Source organism: Alligator mississippiensis, chromosome 2 (assembly GCF_030867095.1).
Source record: "Alligator mississippiensis isolate rAllMis1 chromosome 2, rAllMis1, whole genome shotgun sequence".
NCBI lineage: Eukaryota > Metazoa > Chordata > Crocodylia > Alligatoridae > Alligator > Alligator mississippiensis.
Window position 1 is genome coordinate 177,185,874 of NC_081825.1, and position 22,349 is coordinate 177,208,222.

The 22,349-nt window shown below is 50.0% G+C and overlaps 1 protein-coding gene across 1 annotated transcript in view; it reads left to right on the forward strand.

Annotated features, from left to right (window-relative positions):
* ZP1 (zona pellucida glycoprotein 1) overlaps positions 1 to 17,395 on the forward strand; it is a 33,729-nt gene extending 16,334 nt beyond the window's left edge. The window contains exons 16-27 of the mRNA XM_019484929.2: positions 7,326 to 7,560; positions 8,110 to 8,231; positions 8,517 to 9,552; positions 10,092 to 10,235; positions 10,926 to 11,110; positions 11,198 to 11,295; positions 14,421 to 14,548; positions 14,632 to 14,821; positions 14,924 to 15,074; positions 15,908 to 15,992; positions 16,508 to 16,631; positions 17,243 to 17,395. Coding sequence (XP_019340474.1) covers positions 7,326 to 7,560; positions 8,110 to 8,231; positions 8,517 to 9,552; positions 10,092 to 10,235; positions 10,926 to 11,110; positions 11,198 to 11,295; positions 14,421 to 14,548; positions 14,632 to 14,821; positions 14,924 to 15,074; positions 15,908 to 15,992; positions 16,508 to 16,617 — 2,484 coding nt within the window. The 3' untranslated portion in view covers positions 16,618 to 16,631; positions 17,243 to 17,395. The remainder of the gene's footprint in view (positions 1 to 7,325; positions 7,561 to 8,109; positions 8,232 to 8,516; positions 9,553 to 10,091; positions 10,236 to 10,925; positions 11,111 to 11,197; positions 11,296 to 14,420; positions 14,549 to 14,631; positions 14,822 to 14,923; positions 15,075 to 15,907; positions 15,993 to 16,507; positions 16,632 to 17,242) is intronic.
* Positions 17,396 to 22,349: the final 4,954 nt, after the last annotated feature.

The following is a 22,349-nucleotide window of genomic DNA, read 5'->3' on the forward strand; positions in this document are numbered from 1 at the left end:
TAGGTAGCCAACCCCTGACCTAGATCATGAGAAATGAGCTGTAGGAGGGAAAAATAAGAGAACATCAGATATACAAGCTTACATGTATTTTGTGCTACAGCTCACTGAATTTTTTTAAACTACAAAACAATTACTGGAAAATATAATTTTGTCAGCTTGGAAATTTTTTTTCCATCCAGAAATGCAAAATAAGCCTTACATTTCAAAGTGTCAATCCGAAACTAAATGAATTATTTATTGCTTCTAAATACTGATTTGAAATGATTCCTCCCTCCCTCCATTTTGTTTTGAATTATTCATAGATTGTGATTTTGAAAATGAAAATGTTGTCATTTTTTAATTTTGGGTCTATTCCTTTCCTTCTCCCTCCTTTATACTTTATTCCTTTGATTTCTTTCCCTGGAAAAATGATGGAATATAGTAAAAAGTGGGGGAAATGATAGTTCTTGCAAAAACACCCAAAACAGTTTGAGGGAAAACATTTTAAAATGGTGATTTTCCTGGTAGCATTTACCGCAGAGAAAATGTCTGCTTTCCTACTATCCCTTCTAGAATCTTTCAGATTGGCATGCTGTGATGGGATAGTCAGTATTTTAGCAATCTATACATGGAAATTTAATTTCAGTTCACCTTTCAGATCCTTTGAGGGGTGGTTTAATCTCTCTCATTCTCTCACTGCACATAAATGATTTGATCTCTTGAGGATGGTGAGGAACCTGATGAGCAGAGCTAGAAAAGAGGAATGTCATGGCAACTGCATGCTTTTAGCTGCCTTGAGATTGCTTGGCAGAAGGCAGGGTAGGGCTGCATTTTGTAAACGGAATCAAAAGTGCATAAACTATCCAGCTTGTTCCATTGTCAGACCCCTCCTGGGAGTGTAACAAGGATGTGATAAATAGCGTGGGAGGACTAGGCAATGATTGTATATATTCTCTATTCAGTATCCCCTTAATCAAGGCATAGCTTTGCTTCCAGATTAACTTGGAAGATTGACAGTAGTGTAAAAGAGATGTTGTAGCCTCGATGGTCCAGAAGGTATGTGAGAGGAAAGGATTTCTTAGAGTGATATCTTCTACTGGACCAACTATGTAGCTGGGATTAAATTAGACAAACTTTCTAATGCAAGGCCTTCTTTGTCAGGTCTCTGATCACAGGAGGCCAGGCACAGCATAGTGAAAAAAAACAGCAGAGGGGACAGAGAGAGAAAAATCTTAGAGATAGTAGACACACACCAGTACTAGGCATCTGTCTGTCTCATGAGACAATAGAACTATGCTGAGTGAGACATCAGCTTGCTGAACATAATCCTCGCTTGAAAATAAAGTGAACCAGGACACAAAAGCCTGGGCAGTGTATATGGAGATACTGGGCTGCCCACACACCAGTGTCCCCTGATATACCAGCAGACACACAATTAGGCAGAGTGACTAGTGCCTCCTGAATCTGGAGGGGCACCCGCAGAAGCCGCCGACCCTGTCGGGGGGGCACCAGCCCTACTGACAGCATCAGTGTCGGCCGTCGGGGGGGCACGTGCACCCCCATGCACCCCTTACCAGTCGCCTATGCAATTAGGAGAAGAAAAGCTGATACTGGAAAATCAAGGCATATCAAAAGGGAGGAGTGCCGTTCTCACCTTTCTTCTTATGTTAATGTGGAAAGGATTCAGGAGTTGAATAAAATATAATGTGCCTTAAACCCGATATCAGTGTTTAGTTCTTGGTTCTTTGTGTCTGAGCAGCTTATGTATTTTTGTTCCCAAGTTTGCCTTTTAAAGGTGTTAAATAGATTTCCCCTTCAGGTAGGGAGGTCAGAGAGGGTCAGACACAGACTTGGTCAGTGCTGTGAGAATTCATGCTGGCTGTGTTTAGCTTCACTCAAGATTGACAGGCAGTCAAGGAACGTGGAAAGTGGATTGAAATGGTAATGCACCAACAGGCAAGAGAAAGGAATGGTATCTAACTGTACATCCACGTGTTACTTGTGATTGGATGGTTCAAAGAAGACTGTATTAAAAAGTATGTTTTCTTGGAGAGCTTCAGACTGGTGTGTATTCTGGCATGTTTCCCCTCTTCCAGTTAGACAAGGCAGACAAGTGAGAGGAGAACAAAGGCTATTTGGATTTTTTATTTTTTATGGGGGGGGGGCTCTCGGTGGCAAACCAGCAGCAGTGGGGTAGTGAAGTGGTCTGGAAGTTGCAGCACACAATATTTGCAGCTCCCTTCTCCCTCCCCCATTTGACATTCATAGTTGATTGGCTTTGTGACGGTGAGGGGCTTTGCAAGGAATGAACAAGACAACAATGTTAGAAGCTGCCTGCTTCCTACACAATATTTTGCAATGGTCCTTCAAAGCCAACCAGATGGATTTTAGGGCCCTGATACTGTAAGGAGGCCTGGGCAGACCCTTGCCAATACACGAAGCCTGTGGAAGTTAGACGGTCTCACCACAAGGAGCCATCCCATCTCTGCTTTCTGCTTCCTACAAGGGCTGCCTTGCAGAGTTGGGTCCTCAGTGTCCAGGGCTGCACTGGCTGGCAGGACCTCAAGCAGATCCAATTCCAGCTGCTGCACATAATGCATGCGAAACTCTCACCTAACTAAGCCTGCAGTGTTTTGGTAATACTTGCCTGTGACCCTCCAAAGCTGCTGATATTGCCCTTGCCTCCATCTTGAGGCTTCAGATGGATCTGAGCAGTGGGGACCAACGTTTTTGGCAGGCATACCATAAATTAGCCCTATACCCTCCCCAGGTGTCATTCCAACCCTCTTTCCCTGCCCCATCTGTGTCCCTGCTTTCTGCTTTCTATCCTGCGTTTCCTGCCTGATCTGTTGCTTTGTTTTTTGCTGCTTGCCCTGTCTGCCCCTGGGCTGCCTGCCCCCTCCCTGGTCAGTGGTGCATGCAACACAGAAGGTGCCCATGCTGCTTTTGTGGTGCACAGGCCACAGGTTTGCCACCTGTGGGCCATGGCCAAGTGAAGCCACATTCCTGAACAGGCGTAGACCCAGGAGCTTTCCCAGTAAGACACCTACAAGATTTGTCATAAGGTATTTAACCAATTAAATATCCCTGTTTAGCTCATTCCAGAGTTGGAATTGAGCCAGGCCATCCGGGTTAACACCCCTGCTCTTGTTAACTTCATCCATTAGTTGAATTAGGGGAGCACCTAGAGGTCTCCATGGAGATCAGATCTCCCTGGTGCTAGGTGCTGTACACGAATGCAGTAAGAGCCTGTCCCTGCCCTCCAGCTCTTACAAGCTAAGCAAGAGAGAGACAAAGGATGGGAAGGGAGGCAGAGATATAGTAGACACTGGGCTGAACCCGAGCATTTCTGTTGCATTACTCTCACCAGCAGACCAGACAACTTTTCCCAGAGACTGTTGGGACCATTCAAGCCCCAGGCTTCATAACCATGATACCTATGCAGATCCTGGCACAATGCTGGAGCACGTAACCCTGACTTGGAGAGAATGGGGTGACCCACAGAGCATCCATACCACCTTTTCCCACAGATCCACCACCCAAGTGCTGATCCAGCCTGACCCTCTTCTGGTTTGGGAAGTCCTGTTAGCATCTTAGCTTTAGCTGGGCTTCCTGGTAACCTGATTTCCTGGTAAGCTTTCCCTGCATAGTGTCATCCCATAGTGTCCAAGCTGTGGCCTGCAGGTCACTGATAATTTATGAGGGGATGGTAACTTATCCACTGATCACACCAGAGCCCATGTGCTTTCATAGCATTTCCCATTAAAAGCTTGATATAAAGGTGCCCATTTGTCCATGAGAAATCTTGAAACTTGATGGTTGCCCATTGGTTGAAAAAGTTGTAGAGCAGTGGTTCTCAACTTTTTTTGTACCAGGACCCAACTGCAAACATAGATGGCCAGCCCCAACCCAGTGCCCCTCACTCCCGACCCACTGTCCCCTACCCCCAGGTTGTCCCCCAGTGTGTAGGGAATGGGGGGGAAAGGGGCAAGCAACCCCTGGCAGGTTGGAGCTCTGCCAGCCTGCAAGGGAAAAGCCACAGTTTCCCATGTTTTTCTCCTTTAAAGGAGAATCCATTTTAAAATTTTGTTTGGGACCCTCTCATATATTCTTGCAACCCACTTTTGGGTCAGGACCCATGGGTTGAGAAATGCTGCTCCATAGTGCTGTGCTAAGCAACAGTGTGACTAGTGTGTCTGACTACACCTGCCCAGGTGTGATTATGTTACCCTCACTAGGGGAATGTGGGGCTCCATCACCTCCAGGGGCTGGCTCACAAAAATGGTTAACGTGTGATACAAGTGTGATACAGAGGTCACCTAGGGGCATAGCCCTTCAGCTCGAGCAATAGAGTCTCAGGGTTTTGATGCTGGAGATGACCACATACCAATGCTGCTGTTGGCTTGAGAAGGGGTTGTTAAACTTTGAAGCCAGGCACAGACATACAGGGCCAGAGGGGTATGAGCAGATTTTGCAGAGAGGAGAAAGCCCAAGTCCAGATTCATAGATTCATAGATGTTAGGGTCGGAAGGGACCTCAGTAGATCGAGTCCGACCCCCTGCATAAGCAGGAAAGAGTGCTGGGTCTAGATGACCCCAGCTAGATACTCATCTAACCTCCTCTTGAAGACCCCCAGGGTAGGGGAGAGCACCACCTCCCTTGGGAGCCCGTTCCAGACCTTGGCCACTCGAACTGTGAAGAAGTTCTTCCTAATGTCCAATCTAAATCTGCTCTCTGCTAGCTTGTGGCCATTGTTTCTTGTAACCCCTGGGGGTGCCTTGGTGAATAAATACTCACCAATTCCTTTCTGTGCCCCCGTGATGAACTTAAAGGCAGCCACAAGGTCACCTCTCAACCTTCTCTTGCGGAGGCTGAAAAGGTCCAGTTTCTCTAGTCTCTCCTCGTAGGGCTTGGACTGCAGGCCCTTGACCATACGAGTTGCCCTTCTCTGGACCTTCTCTAGGTTATCCGCATCCTTCTTGAAGTGTGGGGCCCAGAATTGCATGCAGTACTCCAACTGCGGTCTGACCAGCGCCCGATAGAGGGGAAGTATCACCTCCCTGGACCTATTCATCATGCATCTGCTGATGCACGATAAAGTGACATTGGCTTTTCTGATGGCTTCGTCACACTGCCGGCTCATGTTCATCTTGGAGTCCACTAGGACTCCAAGATCCCTTTCCACCTCTGTGCCACCCAGCAGGTCATTCCCTAGTCTGTAGGTGTGCTGGACATTTTTCCTCCCTAGGTGCAGCACTTTGCATTTCTCCTTGTGAACTGCATCCTGTTGTTTTCTGCCCACTTGTCCAACCTATCCAGGTCTGCCTGCAGCTGTTCCCTGCCCTCCAGCGTGTCCACTTCTCCCCATAGCTTTGTGTCATCTGCAAACTAGGACAGAGTACATTTGACTCCCTCGTCCAAGTCGCTGATGAAGACATTAAAGAGTATCGGTCCAAGGACCGAGCCCTGCGGGACCCCACTGCCCACACCCTTCCAGGTCGAGACCGACCCATCCACCACAACTCTTTGGGTGCGACCCTCTAGCCAATTCGCCACCCACCGGACTGTGCAGTCATCCAAGTCACAGCCTCTTAGCTTGTTCACCAGTATGGGGTGGGATACCGTATCGAAGGCCTTCCCGAAGTCTAAGTATACGACATCCACCCCTCCTCCTGTGTCCAGGCGTTTCGTAACCTGGTCATAGAAAGAGACTAGATTGGTCAGGCACGATCTGCCCGCCACAAACCCGTGCTGGTTTCCCCTCAGCATAATTTGCCCTGCCAGGCTCTCACAAATGTGAGCCTTGATAATTTTTTCAAAGACTTTACCAAGGATGGAGGTGAGACTGACTGGCCTATAGTTGCCCGGGTCCTCCTTCCTCCCCTTTTTGAAAATGGGGACCACGTTAGCCCTTTTCCAGTCCTCTGGGACTTGGCCCATGCACCACGAGCGTTAGAAAATTCCTGCCAGTGGCTCTGCAGTGATGTTGGCCAATGCCTTCAGCACCCTCAGATGGAGCCCATCCGGGCCTGCCGATTTAAAGGCATCCAGTTCTTCCAAATGACTCTGCACCATCTCAGGATCTACGTATGGAAGTCTGGCGCCTTGCTGCTGCCTCTCTACAACCCCAGTGAGAGACTTGTCGTGTCTCTCACTTAGGAACACTGAGGCAAAGAACTCGTTGAGGAGTTCAGCCTTGTCCCCCCTGTCCGTCACCAATTGTTTCTGCCCATTTAGCAGTGGTCCTATTCCTCCCTGGGCCTTCCTTTTACTCCCTATATATCTAAAAAACAATTTCTTGTTGTCTTTTACTTGGGTTGCCATCCTCAGCTCCATGGTAGCTTTGGCCCGCCTAACTGCCTCCCTACAAGCACGAGCAGAGGAGGTATATTCATCTTTGGTGATCTCTCCCTGTTTCCACTTTTTATGTGCTCCCCTTTTGGCCCTTAGGCTGCCCTGGATTTCTCTGGTCAGCCAGGGAAGCCTCCTGGCCCCTTTCCCTCTTTTGCCTCGCTCGGGGATCGTCTTGCTTTGTGCCCAAAGGATCGTTTCCTTTAGGCACAGCCACCCTTCTTGGGCTCCCATCCCTTCAAAACTCCTACTCTGCAGTGCATCCTTGACTAATCGCCTGAGTGCATTGAGATCAGCTTTCCTAAAGTCTAGCACTTTCACCCTACTAGTTACCTTACCCACTCGCCGTCTTATGTTGAATTCTATTATTAGGTGATCACTGTCTCCCAAATGGCTACCGATCTGGAGGTCCCCTATCATGTCATCTCCTGTTGCCAATACCAGATCCAGGATGGCATTCCCCCTAGTGGGACCATGCACCTCCTGTGTCAGATATGCAGCAGATCCCATGGGTCACATTTGGAAGACACTGGCATTGCATGGCACTAGGCCAGGCTCAGAGCAGCAGTCTCTGATTCCCCATTTTCAGGAACAGTTTCTTCTGACTCCTTGCCTTTGGCAAAGAAAGCAAGATGCGCCTGAATTAATTTCACTTCCTTCCTCTATCAACCCAGTGTCAGTCCTGGGAAAAGAAGAAAGTCAGTGGATACAAGGGTGGATATAGGAAAGATGAAGGAGATGGAAATGAAGCAGGGAAATAAGAAAAGTGAGAGTGACTGTAAGATCCAAGGAGATGGGGTTTTTCTGATCGAGGGATCTGACAGTTCCACCTCCCCCTCACCCCGAGTTTCTGATGTTGTTGACACAGCCCTTCAGAGCAGAAGGCAGCTTTCCAAGTCCAGCCCTTCTGATCACCTGATTCACCCACATCTTTCACCACCAACACAATGAGCCCTATAAAGCCCCAGCCCCAGATCCTCATTCATTCTGAGTAGTGGCTGCAAAACCAGGCTTCTGTTTTTTATTGTCCAGCTATTTCAGCCATGTGGCTGGGCTGCAGATGCTTTATCCCCTTGGTACTGCTCATCTCCCTGGGAAGAACCCATGGGCAGCTGGACTTCCACCGGGTCACGCACTCATTCTTACAGTACAAGTATGACTGTGGAGACTATACGATGCAGCTGCTGGTCTTTCCGAGCTGGGGCCACACCATCCAATTTAAAGTTCTAGGTAAGTGGGTCCCTGGCTGCTTAAGAAAGTTAAGAGCAATTCTGATTAGTTTTACTGTCAAAAGGGCAGGAGGGAAATGCCTTAATTACAAGGCATGGGATGGGGCTTCCAAGTTCCAAGTCATGACTTAGTTGTTGCCATGATTTTTAGAGTTTCTGGATTCCCTGTAGTAGTAGGAATCTCCTACTCTGGGGGGCTTGTCTCCTGACAGTATCTCACAGTGCTTGCTGGAGTGGAGCTACATTCCCTCCACTTTCACATTCCCAACCTTCTGATAAGGAGTGTCTCTATAACTCTGCTTTTATAATGCAATTTCCTACCTGACTGTGGCACTGTAGAGTGCCAGAGCAAAATAGCACCGTGCTCTAACCCCCCAGGATTCAGGCTTGGCCAACTTTCAACAATCGATAAAAGCAATCCTTGATAAATTGGGACTGCTATATGGCTAGAGGTAAAAGACTGTTGTCCCTGCTCTGCATCCCATAGCTCTTCTTAAGCTCCCATGCTTGCACTCTTCTCTCCCTGTGATATCTGTGCTTGTCCTCACAGATGAGTTTGGGACACCCTTTGAAGTTTCAAATTGCTCCATCTGCCGCCACTGGATCAGCTCAGGCGAGGGAGGGGCTGTGATCTTCTCAGCTGGCTATGATGGTTGTCGTGTGCTGAAGAAGGTGAGGTCCTCCATGCATCTGAAACTCAGCAGTGTCAGTGTCATACCTATGGGGCTCTTTAACTTGGAATTGGCTATATTGAAATGACCCTCTAAATTGGTCTGTAGAAATAGCACTGCCTCATGCCTCATGTGAGAGGACAGCAGCTTGCATGCCTGATGTAATGTATAATCTATAACAACCCCACCCTCCACCTAGCAAAGGGCAGGAGGTCCATTACACTGACAATGATACAGGTAGTCCATTGCACTGCAGTTCTGACTCCTCACTTCTGTTTCACTGTAGGACAGCCGTCACCACCTCAGGGTCCGTGTTGAGGAATTGCTGAGCACTGGCATCATCATGGCCTCCTATGATGTGAACATGACCTGTCCTAAACTGATAGAATATGACTCCACCTTGGAGGACAATCTGCGCTCTGTGTCTCCACCCAGCCTGGTGTACCTTGTCCCTCAGCCCCAGCCTGGCCTGATGCGCCCAATGCCCCAACCCCAGCCTGGTCTTGCATACCCTGTTCCCCAACCTCAACCTGGCCTGCTGCATCCTGTCCCTCGGCCCCAGCCCCAGCCCCCGCCCCAGTCCCTGCCTGGTTTGGTGCACTCTGTGCCCCAACCCCACCCTGGTGTGGTGCGTCCTGTCCTTCAACCTCAGCCCCACCCTGGCGTGGTGCGTCCTGCCCTACAACCCCAACCCCAGCCCCAGCCCCAGCCCCTGCCTGGTCTGGTGCACCCTGTGCTCCAACACCAGCCTGGCCTGGTCCGTCCTGTCCCTCGACCCCAGCCCCAGCCCCTTCCTGGTCTGGTGCACCCCATACCCCAATCCCAGCCCCAGCCTGGTCTGGTGCATCCTGTCCATCAGCCCCGGCCCCAGGCCCTGCCTGGTCTAGTGTACCCTGTGCCCCAGCCCCAGCCTGGCTTGGTGTACTCTGCTTACCAACCTCAGCCAGGCTTGGTACACCTTAACTCTCAACTCCAGCCCCAGCCTGGCCTGGTGTATCCTGCTCCCCAAACTCAGCCTGGCCTGATGCGTCCTGTCCCTCAGCCGCAACCACAACCACAGCCTGGCCTGGCCCGCCCCATTCCTCAACCCCAGCCCCACCCCCAGCTCCCCAGCCGGATACGCCCCGTAGTTCAACCTCAGCCAGGCCTGGACCAGCCTATTCCCGGCCTTCTGCGCCCTGTGCCCCGGCCCCAGCCCTTGCCTGGGTTGGTGCACCCTATCCCACAGCCCCAGCCTGGCTTCGTGCACCCCATGCTGCAGCCACAGCCACATCCCAGCCTGGTGCGCCCTGTGCCGCTCTTCTACACTTCCACACAAGCAGGTACGTCCAGCCCCTTAGTCAGTGCACCTGGGCCCCTCTCATGGGAGGCCACATGGCCATCTTGTGCATCAGGTCTTCATCAGACCTGCACCCTGTCTCCTCCTTGGGGCTGCCATGGTAGAACTGACAGTGGTTGCGCCACTGTGGGCTTCAGACAATGGGGCCTTCTGGAGCAAAGCAGTAGGCCTGGGACATGAATTCACCTGTGCAATTTTATCTTTGTTCCTTGTCTAGTATGCCAAGAGGAGACAGGTCATGACTGGTGGTGTTTGGAGGCATTGGTTGAGGGATGTGGGTCCATGGCTGTATGGGGCAGTAGGTGGCCTATAGTTGTTGGACTATTTGGTATCTGAGCTAGAGGGAAACTGGGGGAGCGCTCAGCAGTGTGAGACGAGCAGCATTTATAAAACCCACTCAACTAATTGGATGCTTGTGAACAGCTCCTATGCAGATACTTGATGTCCTCTGACAGGGGCACTGTGGAGGGCACAGTGTGGCCCCTGTGAAGAACACCACCTCTCACTGGTCTGCTCTTCCAGGAGCCCAGCTCACATGGGAGCAGTGTCGAGTGGCAGCTGGCAAAATCCCCTGTGGAACTACCCCCGGCCGAGCTGCTTGCTTGCAGGCTGGCTGCTGCTATGATGAGACGGACCGAATGACACCCTGCTACTATGGCAATACAGGTAAGAGGAGAATTGCTCACACATCAGCTTGTGAACTATGGTGCTGTCTGTCATGAGCATCACCCATCCTTCTCAGATGAGTTTGGTCACTGCCTGTTTCTTCATGGAATGAGATGTGGATTCAGCTCCCGCTATAGAAGCCTCATCTCCAGCAGGAACAATTTCCATGGACTGCTTCCTTGTGACTGCAGTGGGCACTCTTGGAGGGCAGCCTGATTGTTGCTCCCAGACCAAGGCCTCTCTCCTCTGTCTGGATAGGCTCATGGCACCTCTTCTAAACAAAACTCAGAGGAGCAGAGTCAGAGAAGGCATGGTGAGGCAGCAGAGGCTGGCACCCCCAAATCCATTGGTGAGAAACATAGACTTTGGGCCAGAGCACCCCACACAGCATGGGTTCTGCTTCTAGCTGGCCTGCAAACAGAATTCAGCCTTCTGGCTCCCTGGGGTTTCATTGCCTCTAACTATGAGCCAGAAGCCTCCTTCCCTGAGCATTGCCTCCTTTTGATAGATGATCAGATAAACATGCTCCTCCCCTAAACTCTGGCCTACAAAGGATACTTCATATTGAATCAACATGTCACTATAAACCAAGATGAGAACATGGTATGGCATCCAGACCTCTTGTCCCATCATGTTGCAAATCCATTCATTGTCGTACCCTGTACTTACTCCTTTTCCCTTGCGTTGCAGCCACAGTTCAGTGCCTCATGGATGGCCAGTTCATTCTGGTCATCTCCAGGCACATGTCTGAGTACCCCATCAACCTGGACAGTGTCCGGATAGCCTACGCCCAAGCAGGATGTGACCCCATACGAATGACAGAGGCTTTTGTGATGTTCCAGTTCCCCTTCACGCAATGTGGCACCACAGTCCAGGTAAGAATGCATCCTCTGAAAGCCAGGGAGAGTGCTCTCCTCAGAGTCTCAAGGAAGGAATAACCTGCCCTCTCCTTAATTTCCCAGGTGATTGGTGACAAACTGGTCTATGAAAACCAGCTGATCTCTAGCATTGAGGTCCGGACCGGGCCACGTGGCTCCATTACCCGGGACAGCACTTACATGTAAGGTGGCTTGGTCCCCATACCAGAGGGCAGGTGTTGATAGAACAGACTTCAGCCTTCTCATATCGGAAGAGGGAAGGAATATACTGTTCCACTGATGAAGTGGAGTCTGCAATACCTCATTTCCCTATTTCTACAGCCTCCCTCATCTTATAGATTCATAGATTCATAGATGTTAGGGTCGGAAGGGACCTCAATAGATCATCGAGTCCGACCCCCTGCATAAGCAGGAAAGAGTGCTGGGTCTAGATGACCCCAGCTAGATACTCATCTAACCTCCTCTTGAAGACCCCCAGGGTAGGGGAGAGCACCACCTCCCTTGGGAGCCCGTTCCAGACCTTGGCCACTCGAACTGTGAAGAAGTTCTTCCTAATGTCCAATCTAAATCTGCTCTCTGCTAGCTTGTGGCCATTGTTTCTTGTAACCCCCGGGGGTGCCTTGGTGAATAAATCCTCACCAATTCCCTTCTGTGCCCCCGTGATGAACTTATAGGCAGCCACAAGGTCACCTCTCAACCTTCTCTTGCGGAGGCTGAAAAGGTCCAGTTTCTCTAGTCTCTCCTCGTAGGGCTTGGTCTGCAGTCCCTTAACCATATGAGTGGCCCTTCTCTGGACCTTCTCCAGGTTATCCGCATCCTTCTTGAAGTGCGGCGCCCAGAATTGCACGCAGTACTCCAACTGCGGTCTGACCAGCGCCCGATAGAGGGGAAGTATCACCTTCTTGGACCTATTCGTCATGCATCTGCTGATGCACGATAAAGTGCCATTGGCTTTTTTGATGGCTTCGTCACACTGCCGACTCATGTTCATCTTGGAGTCCACTAGGACTCCAAGATCCCTTTCCACTTCCGTGCCACCCAACAGGTCATTCCCTAGTCTGTAGGTGTGCTGGACATTTTTCCTCCCTAGGTGCAGCACTTTGCATTTCTCCTTGTTGAACTGCATCCTGTTGTTTTCTGCCCACTTGCCCAACCTGTCCAGGTCTGCCTGCAGCTGTTCCCTGCCCTCCGGCGTGTCCACATCTCCCCATAGCTTTGTGTCATCTGCAAACTTGGACAGAGTACATTTCACTCCCTCGTCCAAGTCACTGATGAAGACATTAAAGAGTATCGGTCCAAGGACCGAGCCCTGCGGGACCCCACTGCCCACACCCTTCCAGGTTGAAACCAACCCATCTACCACGACACTCTGGGTGCGACCCTCCAGCCAATTCGCCACCCACCGGACTGTGTAGTCATCCAAGTCACAGCCTCTTAACTTGTTCACCAGTATGGGGTGGGATACCGTATCGAAGGCCTTCCCGAAGTCTAAGTATACAACATCCACCCCTCCTCCTGTATCCAGGCGTTTCGTAACCTGGTCATAGAAAGAGACTAGATTGGTCAGGCACGATCTGCCTGCCACGAACCCGTGCTGGTTTCCCCTCAGCATAATTTGTCCTCCCGGGCTCTCACAAATGTGAGCCTTGATAATTTTTTCAAAGACTTTACCAAGGATGGAGGTGAGACTGACTGGCCTATAGTTGCCCGGGTCCTCCTTCCTCCCCTTTTTGAAAATGGGGACCACGTTGGCCCTTTTCCAGTCCTCTGGGACTTGGCCCGTGCGCCACGAGCGTTCGAATATTCCCGCCAGTGGCTGTGCAATGACGTCGGCCAGTGCCTTCAGTACCCTCGGATGGAGCTCATCTGGGCCTGCCGACTTAAAGGCATCCAGTTCTTCCAAGTGACTCTGCACCATCTCAGGGTCTACGCATGGAAGTCTGGCGCCTTGCTGCTGCCTCTCTACAACCCCAGTGAGAGACTTGTCGTGTCCCTCATTTAGGAACACTGAGGCAAAGAACTGGTTGAGGAGTTCAGCCTTGTCCCCCCTGTCCGTCACCAATTGTTTCTGCCCATTTAGCAGTGGTCCTATTCCTCCCTGGGCCTTCCTTTTACTCCCTATATATCTAAAAAACAATTTCTTGTTGTCTTTTACTTGGGTTGCCATCCTCAGCTCCATGGTAGCTTTGGCCCGCCTAACTGCCTCCCTACAAGCACGAGCAGAGGAGGTATATTCATCTTTGGTGATCTCTCCCTGTTTCCACTTTTTATGTGCTCCCCTTTTGGCCCTTAGGCTGCCCTGGATTTCTGTGGTCAGCCAGGGAAGCCTCCTGGCCCCTTTCCCTCTGCCTCGCTCAGGGATCGTCTTGCTTTGTGCCCGAAGGATCGTTTCCTTAAAGCACAGCCACCCTTCTTGGGCTCCCATCCCTTCAAAACTCCTACTCTGCAGTGCGTCCTTGACTAATTGCCTGAGTTCATTGAGATCAGCTTTCCTAAAGTCTAGCACTTTCACCCTACTAGTTACCTTACCCACTCGACATCTTACGGTGAATTCTATTATTAGGTGATCACTGTCCCCCAGATGGCTACCGATCTGGAGGTCCCCTACCATGTCATCCCCCATTGCCAATACCAGATCCAGTATGGCATTCCCCCTAGTGGGACCATGTACCTCCTGTGTCAGGTGGAGGTCCTGTACACAGGTTAGAAACCTGCGTGAGCGGTGGGACTTTGCTGTCTGTGACTCCCAGCAGATGTCCGGGTAGTTTAGGTCCCCCATGACTACTGCCTCTTTAGCTTTTATGGTCTCCGAGAGTTGCCTCAGGAGCCCCGAATCTCTTTCTTCCCCTTGATGTGGGGGTCTGTAGCAGACCCCTACCACCAAATCCCTTTCTCCTTGCCCCCCATGTAGCCTAACCCACAATCCTTCTACTTCCTCATCCTTGGATCTTGAGGAGGGAGAGGACCATGGCGTGGAATGGGAATACTAGGGATGGGCAGGTAGTCGTAGTCTCAGAATGCAAGAGACACCCATGTTCCCAGCTAATATCTGACTTGGTTTGATGCCGAGTGTCTGGAGAAAACCTATGATTACAAGTCCCTCTGTCACTCCTTTGAAGGCCCTTGGAGGCCTGTAGGGCCATGCTAAGGCACTGATACTCTGCTCCTGTTATGGTGTCAAGAACATCTGCTCAGACTTGCACCGCTGATTCCCATCCCCAAGCACTGATCAGGCCTGCTAGGTATAAAACATTGAAATTGCCTAAGCATCAACCCCTGTACTCTAACTCTCCTCTGTCCTGCACAGCCTCCATGCACGCTGCATCTACAATGCCAGTGACTTCCTGCCGCTCCAAGTTGAAGTCCTTATGCCCCCAACACAAGCTTCAGTTGCTCAGTTTGGGCCCCTCCGACTTCAGCTGCGCATTGCCACAGGTAAGAGGTCTCTTTCACACCAGTGCAAGGATCCTATCTGGTGAGGGACCCCTAGGTGTCAGCTCTGCTCCTGTCTCCCACAGATGAGACCTACAGTGGCTACTATGTGGATAGAGAGTACCCTGTGGTGAAGGTACTTAGGGACCCTATCTACGTGGAGGTTCGCATCCTGCAGAGAACAGACCCATCCCTGGTTCTGGCTCTGCACCAGTGCTGGGCTACCCCAACCACCAACCCCATGGAGCATCCACAGTGGCCCATTCTCGTGGATGGGTGAGTGAAGCACAGGTGTCCACGTGACCCCTGAGGCTATGGAAAGAAGGTATGTGAAGGGTGTTTGGACCACAATGAATGGAGGATTCTCCCTGCCTGCAGGTGCCCGTTCTCAGGAGACAACTACAGAACCCAGCTGGTGCCCATGGGATCTGCCACTGCTGAACTACCCTTCCCTAATCACTACCAGCGTTTCATCATTTCCACCTTTACATTTGTGGACACTGCCTCCTATGCAGCCCTCAAAGGAGAAGTAAGAAGTGGCCTGGATTAGGCTAGGTGTGGTGGGGAATAGTTCCTCTCTCGGTCAGGACAGGACCTACAGATTATCTAGTCTCTGCCTTTTCCCCTTGTGAAGCTTTCCAGCACAGGATGCCCAGGCCAGGTGGGAGAGCACGGGGAAGGGTGTGTGTAGGAACCTGTAACTTCTCCCACCGTCCCACAGCACTATGATTTATTGAGTTAGTTTTCTTTGCCTCATTGAACTCAGACCATCCTACCTGGGTACCTTGCTATGGCCCACGCAATACAGCTCTCTGCTTTGGGTAACATACCCTGTCCTCTGAACTCCATGAACGGGGATCATGTGCCTCATCAGTGACCAGAGGATGACCCAGTATCTGATTCCAAGACTAACATCTTACCTTCTGCTGACTAAATGATATGACTGCAGGGTTTGCCTTTTGCATTAAAGAGGGCACCCTGCCCCCCAGCATCATTTGCCATAGAAATGCCATGTGGCTAGGCACAGGTCTGGTACCCTGATTGCATGTGTTCTCTGGGGCCTCATGGTGTTTATGACCAATAGAACTGTCAGGCCTTGTCATGTGCTGTGGGTGCCTCTGTTGTGTGGATCCTGTTCTGATCAAGCACCTCTCCATTGACCAGTGCCCAGCCAAGGAGGCACAAGCCTTGCTGTGGCTGAGGGACACACCTTTAAGATAAGTGGTTGGGTGTGGCTGTCTGGGGCTGAAGAGCCTGATTTTACTCCATTGATGCTACATATATGAACTGGTAGCTAAGGCTCCATGGCCTGCTCTCCTCTTGCCAGTCACTCACTAACTCTGTTCTAACGTTGGGTTTTAGGTTTATATTTTCTGCAGTGCATCCATCTGCCATCTCTCCCAGCCAGAGCCCTGCAGGCCCACATGCCAATCAGGAGCTACAGCAAGTAAGTCTTAATAATGCCTTCACCTGTGGTAGGAGGGTTGCATCCAGGTGGGTCATGTCCAGCACCCAACTGCTAGGGGACCTCCTACTGTGTACAAGGTAGTACCTGTCCCGCTTTACATACAAAACAATAAGAGCTCAGCCTGATCTTCTCCATATGATCGCCAGTGTGTGGCATGTCTGGCTAGGGGCAGGTTGGGTGAGGACACAAGCAACCCAACCAAATGGGACAGTGGTCTGCTCTGTGACTGCAACCTGGCTTTGTGGGACCCCCCAGAGAAGACTTCTGATATCAATTTATTCCTGCTGGAACTTCCTCTCTTCCCATCTCATCCTAAAACATAAAACACTCTGCTCAGGTGGCCCACTCTGGTCATACCTAAATGAAAAACCTTTTAATGAGCAGTGAGGTCTCAGTGTCCTCTGCCTCCTCACATGATGCGCCCTCCACCCCACCTTCAACAGCATTGCAAAGCCCTCCAGAGACAGATCCCTGACTCCCTTTCCCTCTCCCAGGAGCCCGCAGGTCCCTGCGCACCAACAAGGAGAAAGAAAAGCACCCAAATCTGGTGAATTCTCATGGACATGTGATCCTCAGGGGGAGCCCTGGGACATCCAGAGAGTGAGATGGAGAACGATGGTGAGTTGTTCTACCACGGTCTAAGGCACAATGGGTGTTTGGTGTTATAGCCTGGAATCAAGCAAGTCTAACACTGACCCTAATGCAAATGCTGCTCCAGACATGAAAAACAGGTAAGGGATGATGATTACCTCAGACCAATGCCCTGCTTTGGATGGTTCTCAAGGTGACAAATATTTTACGGGAGGGCTGCGATGACATCCGACCCAACAGTAAGAGTGCCTAAAAGCAAAGTAGATCCATTGGGATTTGAGTTATCTTAAGTAATTTGTATTCCATCAAATCTTATCGGCTGGGTGTATTCTGGGGCGGGTACCAAAGGGCAAGCACTGCTAAATGGAATCTGCCTTCTGTGGTGATTAGAGCCTGCAAAAAAATAGGAGTCACTGCCTTTGGGAAGAGATAGGGAGCATTTTAGATATAGATGCTTATTGGGAAAGCTAAACCAATATGGTGTGGCCTGAAATGGGTGTCGTGAAGACCAACGTATCACTATTGGAGGTCACAATTAGGCAGAGGCGTACACAATAGTCATCTGGGCAATTGAAGCATTCTCCACCACTACCCCACCCTCCCAAAATGGTATTATCTCAACCTCTTCTCATCCACAGACCCTGTCTTCAGCCTAGTTCTGTGCTCCTGGCTGTGCCCTCCCTCTTGGTGATGGCCCTGCTCTGTAGAGGAAGGGGCTGGATGACCGGCCCTAAAGCCTTCATGGGTAATCACTGGAACATAAGAGGAAGAAATAAAATCTGTGGACTACACTAGCAGCCTGTGGTGCCATTTTCTGTGGGATGAAAAGAATGGAGGGAGCAGCAGCTGGGGTGCAAGTAGCTCAGCCAGTGCCCTATCCTTTCATAACAGCAGGAGAAAAGCACCTGCAGGGATAGGAAACAAGTAGAAGGAGCTGTGAGGGATTGGACTGGAGCAGGTGTTTTGGCAAAGCTAGTTGGACAGCTTCCACGTGTTTACAGAGGATCTAGGAAGGAAATTCCTACCCCAAGTTGAGGATATATTTGAAGTCCAGGTCAGCTGGGGAGGTCACCAGAACTGCTAGTGCTTGCCACATGAACCAAGACAGCAGGGCCCAGACCACAACATCTGGTTCCCAGGCTTGTCAGCTTCTACCAGAGCCTTCATCACCAGCAATGTCTTACCAGCATCTGAGGCTCAACAGTGATTCCATCCTGGAGAAACTGAGACTTCCAGATCTTTTGTGAGTGGCTTAATGTCAAAGTATCTTCTCTTTCTAACTCAGTCACATGTCACAGAGTCTGTCCGTGTTAGATTGCCAACCTTGACTCAACCTCCAGGCCCCTTCCGGCCCCCTTGCAGCGATCTCTCCTGGGGCTCCTGTACCTTCTATCTGAAGCGTGTTTACACTCTACATTCTCTCTGTATCTGATGTAATCAATAATTAGCTTCTCCCTGAGACCTTCTCTCTGCAGGGTTGCTGTGACTTAGTCCTCTCCTCATTCTGCTATGTGGTATCTCTTACCCTGGCAGACCCTTCGCCTCTCTGTTGCTGGCTGCCTAGAGCCAGTCCCATGACCTCTTCAATAACTGTACAGTATTGCCTGGTCTGCTTCCTTCATACCACATCTCTCTATGGGTGTTCCACAGCTTCCTCTCAGCTACCCACAGCAAGGCCTTAGCTAACTTCTTTCTTGACTACTCTCCTTCTGCCTTTGGGTTTACATTTGCCTTTTTTTTTCATTCCTAGGCTCTCCCCTTCTTCCTCTGAATATTTCTGAAATCTGCCTTTCCCTCTCCATTCCCATAATTCTCCTCCCTCTCCACTGGGCCCTCCAGCAGTGGCCCTCCTGCTGCTAAAAATTAACTTCCCTTCACAGTCACTCCTGATAAAGCAACATTCCCTCTCCCCTCACCACCTACTTCTGTGATATCCCTCTGGGGAGGTTCCTTTCTCTGCACTCAAGTAGAAGCCCTAACTCCTCATCCCATGAGCCACATCATGCAGGGAAAATGGCGTTAGAAAGAGAAATTGCACCCAAGTTGGGCAAAGGGCAGGTGTCTAAATGGCCAGTCAAAAACACACTACATACCAACCAGTACAACTGCTGCAATGTCTCTCTTTGCAGATTGTTTCCTTAATGTGCTAGAAACCCTAAAGCTGGCAGGACACAGAGGAGGACAGACCCCACCTGCAATTTTACTGGGGGGAGATAAGAGTAGTAAGGACACACAGGAGTTGCAGTTTGCAAGGTCAGAAAGGCTTCTTGTGATCTTCTGTCCTTCTTCCTGTAGGAGATAACTGCAGTGCTTACACCACATATTGCCACATGAACAGGAGACATTGACTCAGAGCAGGAATTTGACCTTCAATTTCTCACCCCTCCAGGAAAAGGCCCTGGCCCCATCAGGTTGTGGAGTCATCCTCTAACTCAGTGGTTCTCAACCTTTTCAGATTTGAGGCACGCCTCCATAACGTTTCTGCATTGAGTGGCACCCCATTTCAAAAGCTAATTTGTTCATTATAGTGCTTACCTGCTTGAAGACAGGCCAGCAAGGAGGAGGAGCAGCTGTCAGGGAAGAACCTGCACTTATCTCTTCTATCTAGGTGGCACCTTTCAAAGCCTGTCACAGCACCCCAGGGTGTTGTGGCACCCTATTTGAGAATCACCTCTCTAACTCACACCTCAAAAATAGAAAACCTGGTTGCACAGGAGAGGACATAAAGAAGATGGCTCCCAAATGAGGGAGGGCCAGGAGCAATGGCAGAGTGGTTATGGGGGTCTTGCTCTGGCTCCATGGATGTCTGTTCAAGCCTTCATCCAAATTCACAGCAAAGGCTTCTCCTTAATCTGCTATAAATGAATGACCAGCTATTCGGACCGTGAGGTCAGTTGCAGTCAGGCATGATGGCAGCCCTCTTTTGTGTGCTGTTGGCCACAGAAACTGCTGCATGTATCATGAGGCCCAGGTCAACCTTTCACTTGTTCCTAAATGGGGTGACAGAAGCCATCTCATGGAAGATAATTGATTGTCAATGTGTGTCCTTCATGTTGCCCTCATTACAGAACCATGCATTAGGGCAAAGTGTGGGGAACTGGGACAGGAAAGCATCTATGAGCACCTCCACTACACCGCTGCCTTCCCATACCTAGGCCCATGGCGCCCCATAGCAAGCCCCATCCGCTTGTTCCTCACCACCCCTATTCATTATTTTTCAGGACAGGATAGGTTAGGAAACACTGTAGCTTAGTTCTCTGTATGTGGGGAGAGTTAAGTTGCAATGCACTTTATAAATCCAGAGTTCATTTTATACAAAATGCCTCTTAGAACATTTGGTCTCTAGGGATGGTAAGGAACCTGATTAACAGAACAACAATGGGAAATGTCACAGCTCTTCCACATCACATATGCAGTCCCCTTCTTCCTGCCCCACTTATATGCATGTGTGTGTGTGTGTGTGTGTGTGTGTGTGTGTGTGTGTGCACGTGCGTGTGTGCATGTGCGTATGTGCATGCAGTTAATTTATGCTCCTCCACCTTTGCTTTGTGGAAATGAGAGAAATAGAGGGAGAACCAATAATACCCATTTTGGGGCATTTCCGCCTCAGAGTTAGAATCTAGCCAGGGTCATCACCCCTGATATGATTAACATTATTAAAGCCCCTGTAGGCTTCTGTGAAGAGCAGAACTCCATGGTGCTAGATACTATACATGCACACAATACAAGACAGTCTCTGCCCTTCAGAGCTTAGATACTAAGTAGGAAAGAGCAGCAAATGATGGGAGGAGAAGCAGAAATTACAGCAGGGCCAGAGCCAGATGCCAGCTTCCCTTTTCTAGTACCGTATCTAGTGGACCATGCAGCCTAGACTGAGCCCACTACAACAATTTATGACCAAGGTCTTATAACAACAGCAGCAACCACAGGCCCTGGCCTTGTGCCAGAACACAGCTCAGAGGGCACAGTGACCCAAACTGCATGTACACCACCACTTCCTGCAGATCCACCACCCGCATGCTAAACCCAGTCTGACCTGCCTTCAATTATGTGAGGTCAAGTTGGCATCCTGCCCTCAGTTGGGTTCTTTTATGGGGACATAGTGGCAGTACTTGATTGTGATGGTCCAAAATGCTGTTGTGAACACGTAGGCGACTATTGTTTAGGACAACACCCATTTGGGGGGGATCATGTCATCCCAACAAAGGACCATCACCTGTAGGGGATGGTGCAGAAATGTAACAAAGGGGCCAGCTATAGTCCATCTCAGCTAGTAGTGGCTCTGGCTTTTGGTTCTGAAGGTCATGGAGTTCCAGCCCTTTGTCACCGAAGCAGGGGGTGTAAAAGCTACAAGTGAGAAAGATAAGTAGGACCATAGAGGTGTTCAGGTTGTAAGTGATTAGATTTTGCAGAACAGTAGAAGCCTGAGCCTCTGAGAACAGGAGTCCCACTGGTTCATATCTGAAGGCCACTGGCAGCACTCTGTGGGGAGCACATATGGCACTGGGCCAAGCTCAGAGAAGAAGTGTTGATTCCCCATTTTCAAAAACAGTTTCTCCTCTCCCTTGACCACCACCAAGAACCAGTATCTTTGAACAAGTTTCACTTCCCCCTACTCCATCCCCTCAAATCACTGACCCAGAATGTAAGCAATAGCTCAGGGGATACTGCAGAAGCCACAGAGAGTGAGAGAGAGAATGGTAAGAGGGAGATGAGGACAGGGGTATGAAGGGGAAAACAACGATCAGAGTCTATAGGATGGATTTATGTTTGGGGGAGTCAATGATTGCATTTTCTTTTGACCTAGAACAATTTACTTTGGACCCAGCCCCTCAGAGCTCTGTCTGTAGTTAATGCCCTACTTCTTTCCTCCATCAATAACATAAAGTGGCAATCCCACACACTCACTAGCCATGAAAATGGTCTGCTAAGTAGGGTTTCTGTGTTAGCCGTGGATGAAGCTATGGGGCAGGGCTGCTCTTGTCCCAGGACCTAGCCTATGGGAAGAGTGATAACCTCATGATCAATCTTAAAGCAGGGATATGATTGTGAATATTATTGGATGCAGCTGCTGATCCTCTCCAGATAAGAATATGCTTCCACAACATCTTGCAAAGATGGCTCAAGTTGGTTTCACCCACCTTCTCACGTGCAGCCCAATTAGAGATGCAATGCACCAGCTGCAATACACCAAAATGTAGAGATGCTAGTTTGACACAGGAAGGGAACAAGAACATTGTGTGGAATGGTTATAGCGAGCATCTGTGGGGAAAGAAACCTAAGTTGTAGATTCTGTTGCACAGATATAGACTATGCTGTGGTAAGGTGGCACAGAACAATTCATGGGACAATGGGATCCCTAGAGGGTATTGCTGGTATCTGTGGGTCTTCTTGAGCCTTCCTGTCTTCTCACTAGATCCCCAACCTCCCCATGATCTGTTCATATGGACTGCTCTAGTCTTACCAAACAGGGAGTCACTGTGCTGGCCAGGTGGGTTCACAATGGCCTCTGTCTCTTTGTATGATGCATCCTCCACTGCACCTGTTGGGCCTTCCCAAATCCCTGACTCACTTTTGCATCCGTCATTAGGCTAATGGTCCCTGGATCTCAAGAAGGGGACAGAAGAGATCTTAGCCCTGGTGAGTTCTCAGAGAAGTGTGATCTTCCCAGAGAGCCCTCAATCACACTGACAGCAAGTTTAGGAGAATGAGGCTGCTCCAGTCTCATGGGGTACTGGGACTGGC